Below are 9,255 nucleotides of genomic sequence, written 5' to 3' on the forward strand. Positions count from 1 at the left end.
CTGAACTGTTGAAACACTTCAAGACCAGCATTCAAAGCAGGTTATATTTGGGGGATTTTCACTGAATTACTATGGATTCTTCAGCAGAAGAAATCAGTTCCCTAAATTGAACCAGAGGAGACAAGAGTACCTGTTTTCCAAAATCCTAATTTGCTGTTTTAAATCATTTATTCAGATTCAAAGAACAAATGTAGCAGCAAAAGTACAAAGAGCAACTCACAGTAATCCCTCTAATGTAAATTCCACGGGGATTCCCATCCTGTTAGAGATGGCAGAAAGTCTTGCGAAAACAACTATGGATTTAGTTTAATGTTTTCTCATGCAGCATCTAGTGCAACGCATAAACCAACCCATATATGAGTGGAGGGCACTGTCCATATGCAGATAGGCTTTTTAAAAAAATCAACACATTAATCTGTTTTATCCAGAAATCCAAAAATATTGTGTCATGACACAAACAGAAGTTACATTATAGCAGTCTGTAATGAAGATAATCACTGTCTTTTTGATTGCACACTACTTCTCCATAAGTTTCAAAATACCATATAAGGCCAGTTACAAATAACTATAGGTAAAATGTCATAAAAATAATTGTATCACTGAAATGTGAACAAGTACAAACATATACAAACCACTATACATTTGAATTCCACTAGGACACTTTTTTAAGAATCAAACATATAGAACTAAAAACCCTAAATAATTTAACCCATGCCAAAAACTGCTAGCAATTGTATCTTTCAGTCATCAAGACCGTTCTTTTATTTGGTTTGTACCCCATCTTTTTTGCATAACTGGGATCTAAGGTGACATACAACATAAATAAAAAGCAAGTACCAGTAAAACCACAGTAACAACCACTAAAAACAGTTATACAACACTAAAATAATTAAGTCTCTTTCCTATCACACTTACAGCAACTTTGGTACCACAGCTGGATTCTGTAAGATCCTGGGATCTATAGTTTGACAAAATACTACAGCGTTTTAGAAGAGTACTAAATACATCACATAACTACAAATCCCAGGATTCCACAGGATGGAGACCAGGGACGTAGCTAGGATTTTAGGAAGGGGGGGGGTCCAGACTAAGTGCCACCATTATAATGGGGCTTGGGTGCGGCGGCGCAACAGCACACACCATTCGTTTTATCTAACGGAAGGGGGGGTCCGGACCCCAAGAAACCCCCCCCCCCTTGGCTATGTCCCTGTGGAGACATACCAGTCACAGTGGTATCACAGTAGTATCACTGTGAAGTGTAAAAGAGATCTTAGTTAAAATTGTTTTGAAACATTATTGTTTTCATCATCATCACCATTTGGAAAGTAAATTCCTTCTTTTTCTTTGTTCAAGTCAATACTTGGTGTGATCACAGAAGAAACAGAAAAAAACATACATCCAAGGTTATCCCTAAGCATTTTACAAACAGGGGAAAGGGTTTTGTTCCCTATTTCCACTCAAAATACATAGTTGTAGATGGTAGTCACAATTGCCCAAGTTTTGTGGTATATTTAACAAAACAGCTTACAGATAAAATATTAAAGCAAACAGTTCAAAGCCCTTTGTATTAAAGTAGACCATCCACGTCTATAATTTTGTAATGGGCTTTTTTCAAAACAACGACAACAATGCATAGAATAGATCTGTTGCTATTTTAAACTCTTCTATCCTGGCTTCAGCATCATTTGGCGCAAAATACCATGCTAAATAAAAATTTAAAATAGGTATTCTACATAAACAATCATCTATTAACTTTGAAGGTTTTTTGTTAGACCTAATTCTCTAGACCCTTTACCAACTTCGATTTCAGCATGCGAGGAGACCAGTTTAGAGTACCTTTGGCCTAACTTTCTCTTTCCCCAGTAAACTGGAATGAAGTTCAAAACTATCAAGTCCCACATTTTGCACAAATGATTCAAACCATATGGTGAGAAAAAGCCTTGGAGGGCACCATGAGCCCTTCAACACTGCTAAAAACAGTTTACAAGCCAGAGAGCAATTTGTAAAAACAGAAAAGGGCATTCTGCTACGATCTGCATATATTCTGCATATATTCCAGCAACAATTTTTTAAAATCTGCAATACTCAACATTATGATTTTGTCTATAGTCATACCTCGTGATAATTCTTGCTTAACCATTCCTTGATTGTGGTAAGTGCAACGATTGCAGCAGGTTCATTTGGAAAACCTAAACAGAAAGAAATTAAAAGAAGAAATAATGTTGTTTATGTATCTGTTTAAATCTCTTTAAACATAAGAAGGTGACATAGTTCAACTTTCCTTAACTGAATGCTATTTACTGCTTTGTGGCTACACACTTTAATACTGTCCAGGTGGACTGGGACTTATAGGAGGTGCAGTCTGCAACAACTGAAGGACATTCAATTGGGTTGGTATTTCATACATGTACATCTTGCATAATTCAAATTATTTTTAAAAAATAAAACCATAGATGTATACTCTTATCAGACTGGAAAAGTGGGCAGTTACTATAATCACATTATTGTAACTTAATTCACAACGATTGGTGAATTAAATTGATGTTTGTTGATCAAAGAGAATGGGATCCTGGGTAAGAGCAAGTCACATAATGAGATAATGAGATAAAGAATTAAAAGAGACAATCTTGGGGGATGGATGGATGAAGACAAAGAGTAAATAATGTATTTCATTAAGGTATGGCTATAAAGCCAGGGAGATGAGATTCCAGTTCCCTACTGTCATTTTTTAAGAGCTCAGGTAAAGTTAATATATGAATCAAATTTTATCCATGATAAATGCAACATTCATTATTTTAGGTGGAAACTGCTGCAAATGCTGCATTATTTAATTAATGATTTTACTTAATTATTAACCAATATTTGAATTATTTTAAAGATTGTGCATTTCAACCGGACAGAATACCCCAAAAATATCCACCATATACAGACAAGAAAGCTAATTACGAAAGAATTATCTGTTATAAGCTGCCTTGCGAGGGCTTCATAAGGTGGTATGTATGTGCTATATATAAATAAATAAATAGGAGGAAGAATTTAAATTGGAATCATAACCCCTTTAGCAAAGAGCTATATGGTGCATTGCTCTATGCCTAATAGATCTATAATGTCTTGATGATAAATTATAATGAAGAATATATATGCCAACGGTATTTCAGCCAAGTAAAATATGTGATTGTTTATGCATAGCCTATTTTCAAAAGAAACATTTTTCTTCCAGCAAAAAATGATTCACCTTTCAAATGTTAATTCTACACCTTAGTGCCCTTGCTGGAAGCGGTGCTAAAGCAGTATACATATCCCTCATCCCTCCACACAAACAAACAAAATCTTCTGTTTGTTTAAATAAACAGATGCCTTTTACAAAAAGCTGAGAGGAGAGGGGAAATCAAGAGTCCTATTACTAAAAGGGAAACAAAAATTGGTATATTGACTTCTATTTTTATTTTGAATCCCTTTTCACTGAACAAAGAAAACACTTAATAAAAAGAATACTAAACATTTAGGGAGAAAACAGAGACACTCTTGGGGAGCTGGCGTTAGAAAATATAGCCTTCTTCAACCAATTAAAATGCTGCCCTTGCATATTTGATCTTCCATGTCTCCTGCATATTTTGAAGAGTGAGAAAGTTCATTACCCAATCCTGTCAGGCAAGAGCACTGCCTCGGACACGGTACAGTGAACCCTTGTTATAGTCTGGGGTTTGGTTCAATGATCCCCCGTGGATAACAAAATCAGTGGCTGTTCAAGTCCCATTAAATATAGTGACATAGCAAAATGGTGTTCCTTATAAAAAATGGAAAATCAAGGTTTCTTATTTGAAATTTATACTTTTTTGGAACATTTTCAAATTGAGGATGCTTGAATCCATGTATAAGAAATCCGTGTATAAGAAGAGCCAACTGTACTATACTTCTGGGCACTGCATACTAAGCAGATGAACATCTCAACTGGAAAAATGTGAAGGTAATGAAGAAACAAACCTAGGGAAGATAAAGAATGCTCATATACAGAAACTTCTATAATCCTATGGATAACACTTTTGATGTCATCTGCTTTTGTACATGAGAATGAAATAAGCAAAGATTAATACCCTAAAGAAGTAAACAGTAGGACTAGTGAGGGAACTGCCACTTCACAAATCGAAGTTGGAACACAGATGTCTCCTTTACACTGAGTCAAATCATCTAGTTTGGTATTGGGTACGTGACTGAGAGTGGCTCTCCAGATTTTCAATCCCGAGCTTTTTCTGATCCTACCTAGAGATGGCCAGGACTGCACTTGCCACCTTTTCCATACAAATCATGCCTTCTGACACAAAATATACTGTATATACTCGACTATAAGTTGAGAAATTTATGCCTCAAAATTGACCCTAAAATTTTGGGTAGACTTATATAAGGGTAGTGCTTAGAAAGGTCCTAAATCAAATAAGCCTGATGCCCCAATCTCCATTGAACACCAATTCCTTCCCCCTCCTGTCCATTTTGCAAGCCTTTACTTCCTATTGGAAATACTCCCCATTTAAAACACTTGCTTCTCTCTCTTGTCCCCTTTGCAAGACCTGGCTTCCTGTTTAAAAAAACAAAAAACCTTCTCCATTTAAATCCACTTGCTTCTCTCTCTGGTCCCTTTTGCAAGACCTTGCTTCCTAAGGAAAAAACTTTCCATTTAAATGTACTTGCTTCCTTTCTCAATACAATGTTAAAACCTCTCCTCCAGCACCTGGGAATCATTTGGGAGAGGCCCAGAGAAGGAGAAGGAGGGATGGAAGTGGTATTTCCCCCTTTCCATCCTTCCTTATAGCCCCCTAAGTTTTACCCTTGATTTATCCATGGATCATATTAGAATCCAGGATTTTGACCCTGAAACCTTCCCTTGACTTATACATGAGGTTGACTTGTACACGAATATATATGGTAGTCCCACCATGATGAATCAAACCCGTCCTACTCTACCTGTTTTCTTCCCTCTCCCTCTGCATCCCCAGCAAAAAAGTAATGTGGTGGCATGTCTAAATAGTTGACAGTTCATTTGAGTCAGATTCACATATTAAAAGGGAGGGAGGGAGGGGAAAAAACATTGGGTACATGGGGCAACATTAGCATGGCACGTGATGGCAAGGAAAGTGCAGGAGGCTACAAACTAAGAGTGGCATGAGCACAAGGCAAGCTTCTCAGCCATCTTGGCTGTTTTGATTTATTTATTTTTCAGCCATTCTCACTATTTTGTCTTTGTCTTTGTGCTGTGTTATCTTGCCTAACTGTGTGGGTCTGTTCTTTACCACCATGGCCTTTGGCAGAAAAGCAATCTTCATAAGCACGTGGGAATCAAATTACTTGAGTGAAATGAGCTCGAGAAGTCTCACAGGTAACCAATTTCTGGAGAGGCAGCTCAGACAATTCTGGCTAAAGGCTCAATTTCACAAAAGATAAAACAGGTAAAGGTAATAAGAGTGACACTGGCCTATGTTGCTGCAGTGAGTGTGCCTGTGGAATACTGAAAAGGACAAGGGCACAAGAAGCCAAGGGTGCATTACCCAGCAAAGGCAAGCGACACAACAACTTAAGAGAGATCCATCTGACAGATTGAATGGTACAGGTGAAAACGGAGGATTTAAACTCACAAGTTCACTTCTTAGAGAATTCTGACTTTCATGAGGGTAGGTGGCCCTCTGTTCTTCCCACACCTTGGATATAATTAGTTACAAATTAGTTAATTTAATTAATTAATACAATAGCTAATCCATACCTAAGCATAACTATCTTAGGGCTCAAACAGACAGACCAAAATAAAGCTGCTTTGGGTCACTTTGGAGGTATGCTGTTTAAATTATGCATGTGTCCTAAGAGGACAGAAGCTGCACCAAAGATACCCTGCAGTTCTTAGGACTGGAGTGTGGCTTTGGTGTGGCTTCCAACCTCTTAGGATACATGCATCATTTAAACAGCATGCATCCAAAGTGACCCAAAGTAGCTTTATTTTGGCCTGTCTGTTACTTTTATAGTTATATTATGAGTGTAGCCTTCCTACTCAGGTATGCTTTGTAATACAAGCAGAGCTATTACCATTCAGGTATAAGTGTTTTTGAAGTAACTACAGTTGACCTTCAATATGCATGGATTCTTTATCCATAGATTCAAGCATCTATGGCTTGAAAATGTTCAAAAATAAAAAAGAAACCTTGATTTTGCATATTTATATAAGGGACACCATTTTACTATCCATTGTGTTTAATGGAAATGGAACATGCTCAAATTTTGGTATCCACAGGGTTAGTCGTAGGGTCCAAACCACAACAGATACCAAGGGCTCATTGTATGTAAGTTACACCTGAATAACAAGAAACTAAAGATTTTTTTTATGTTGGTACAATGTGGCTACTTTTTGATCTCTGAACTATAACAAATTGCTTTTAAAGTGCTTTTAGATCTCATCCCAAAGAATTCAATAAAACTGCTGAAAAGAAGTCCTCAAGTTAAAACACTGTCAATGCTATTAAATCCCACTACACAGCAGTTTAGTAACAACATTTGGTACACTTTCACACTGTACAGTTATAGCACTGTGATTCCACTTCAGCTGCCATGGAAACATCCTCTGGAATCCCAGAGTTTGAGTTTAGGGATGGATACTTAAAACTCTCAGGCTAATGCTGCTGCCACACTGCAGAATTAGCACAATTTGACGTTGTCACGGCTCCATCCTATGGAATCCTGGGATTTGTAGTTTGTTGTGAGACCAAAGCTCTCTAACACAGAAGGCAAAATATCTCACAAAACTACAAATCCCAGAATTCCATAGCACTGAGCCATGGCAGTTAAAGCGGTGTCAAACTGCATTAATTCTGCAGTCTAGGTGCATCAGGAGAACTCTAGTGCCTCACTGAACTACATATTTCATGTGTAGCATTGGCAGTTCAAGTGAAATACTATAGTGCTATAATTATGTAATTTGACATTACCCCAGGTCCTGTGCCAGGACAACATTTTGCCACTTCCTATATTGATAGAAATGACTGTTTGGTGAACCAATGAGTAAATAGGAAGGTAAGTAGGACTTGGACTATTGACTTTGCTTCCTGTCTTCATGTGAGCCAGTTGTTGTTTGCAAAGGTACCTACAGGTGCAAACCAAAGAATATGCAAGCTGAAGCTCCCTGTATGTGATTTTGTTCCCTGCAAACATTTACAGTGCAGATCATGGGTGTGACAGCAGTGCTTCAGTGCATAACACTCAAAGATGGTGCCAGCAGGCATAGTTCCAGTCTCCCTCTACCATCATCCATTCATTTGTACACCAATATTCAAGACACACAACAACAAAAACAACAATGAATACTCCCTGGAGAGGTCTAACCCCGTTTCCTTCTTCTGATAGCAGAACTGCAGGATTACTTTCCAGTAAGCAGATACTCTAGGTTCCTGATAGTGGCATACATGCATACCAGAATATGACAGTTTAACAGAACAACATCTAATCCATTTTTAAAATATATTAAATGCCTAATTTGAACACACACAAAATGTGGGGAATGAAGACTATAGCCTGCCGTTCACAAGTAAAATTGGAAGAAAACTGCTGCAGCTTTATTTCAATTATTTTCAGGTTGTATAGGTTCTCTCCAGCCTGCCCATCCCACACTCTCTAGTAGATATAGGATTAGCTGTAGGAAAAGAGTGAAAAATTCTTACTCATTTTATCATCAGTTAATACACCCACCAAAAAAAAAAAAGCCATTAACAGATATTCAGGCAGTGTGTGGTTCACATTTCACATGATGCACTTCAAGAAAATGGAAACAGGCTATTTCTGCAAGCGTAGAAGATTAAATGGGAAAAATGCCAGGAAAGAGATTCACTCCAATGCATTTTAATGACTGTACAATGGAAGAATGGCATTCTTAGGCACTTTTAACTGTGAAATCCAGTGTTTCCTGAAAGACTATCTACACTAGTAAACAGGTATGGATTGGTGTTTGCTAACATAATTCATCTGCTGTATCACTTTTGTTCTTTGTTTTTTAGGCTCTCTTACGGCTTCTAAGTACATCTTTCTGACCTTAATACTGTTATTTACATGTTCTAATGTGCTACACAGTGTTTGTTTTCAGGGTAATTCACAAAATGAAAAGAAACACACATCAGCAAACATTCATCCCGATTTCAACTGATCAAAAATGTCACAAAACTAGAACATTTCTCAGTGGGATTAAGATGACTGATAAATAGTAAATGAGATCTGAAATCTTTCATCTCCCCCCCCTTTTTTTTTCTTTCTTTCTTTTAAAAAACATCAATCTACCAGGAAAAATGCAACACTAAAAACCAAATGTACTTTATAACGTAAAAATAGAATATTTATAACACTGTTGTAATGCAAATTTTTATAAAGTGGTTTCAAAGCAATATGCAGAACTGTAACTTTTTAACAGAAAAATTTGCTATATAGATGCTGATATTCATGATATTTATTGTTAAAGGACAGGCTGATTACAGGAAATTATTGAAAATTCAAATCAATAGGAGCATTTTATGTAGCAAACAAGTCTTATTTTTCCAAGTTCAATTCAAAGAAAGTTGTTTGGCACAGACCATAAACTGCTTCTGGTGTGAAATGTTACTAACAGGGGTGAAGATGCATTCAAAATACACATCTCAGTGGTGAGCAGCTATATGTTCCAAGATGTCAGTGTTATGCTTTGATCACTGCAGCACGTCTTATAGGACAAGGAACAGAAAATATAAAGCCAGACATATACCACTTGAGAGAGGACTCAGTCTAGGCACTTGGTAAACTACATATAACATGCTGTTCAAGAAACATTTCGGGGACATAGTGAAACTGAAATTCAAGTGTTGCTCAGATCTTGTAGGCTCAGGCCCAGGGCCTGTCTGATCGAGTCTAACCATCTGGTGTGTTGTCTTTCTTTCTACTATCTCTACTATCTCTTTCTTTCCTAGCATCATCAGCTTCAAAACGGAGCTGAAGACCATCCTGTTCAGAGAAGCACTCCCAGATATTGCATGATTATCATTTGCTATTTGATATTCTTTTGTTGCCTGTTTATCGTACCATTTCCTGTATTGCTATGTACTTTATATGTATTATCCTATTATCTCTTAGATTGTATGCCATAGGCAGATTTACTCTTATATATTTATTGTTTTATGTACAGCGCTGTGCAAATCTACTGCGCTATATAAATAATAATAATAATAATAATAATAATAATAATAATAATAATAATAATAA

General features: G+C 36.9%; 2 protein-coding genes across 2 annotated transcripts in view; both read right to left on the minus strand.

Annotated features, from left to right (window-relative positions):
• Positions 1-2,189, minus strand: part of LOC121931117 (ferritin light chain, oocyte isoform-like) — a 75,373-nt gene extending 73,184 nt beyond the window's left edge. The window contains 1 exon segment of the mRNA XM_042468461.1: positions 2,116-2,189. The gene's annotated coding sequence lies outside the window, so the exon portion shown is untranslated.
• Positions 1-9,255, minus strand: part of MACROD2 (mono-ADP ribosylhydrolase 2) — a 1,190,526-nt gene that overhangs the window by 445,868 nt on the left and 735,403 nt on the right. The window contains exon 8 of the mRNA XM_042468449.1: positions 2,116-2,189. Within this exon, the coding sequence (XP_042324383.1) occupies positions 2,116-2,189 (74 nt within the window). The remainder of the gene's footprint in view (positions 1-2,115; positions 2,190-9,255) is intronic.

The sequence above is a fragment of the Sceloporus undulatus genome, chromosome 1 (assembly GCF_019175285.1).
Source record: "Sceloporus undulatus isolate JIND9_A2432 ecotype Alabama chromosome 1, SceUnd_v1.1, whole genome shotgun sequence".
Lineage (NCBI taxonomy): Eukaryota > Metazoa > Chordata > Lepidosauria > Squamata > Phrynosomatidae > Sceloporus > Sceloporus undulatus.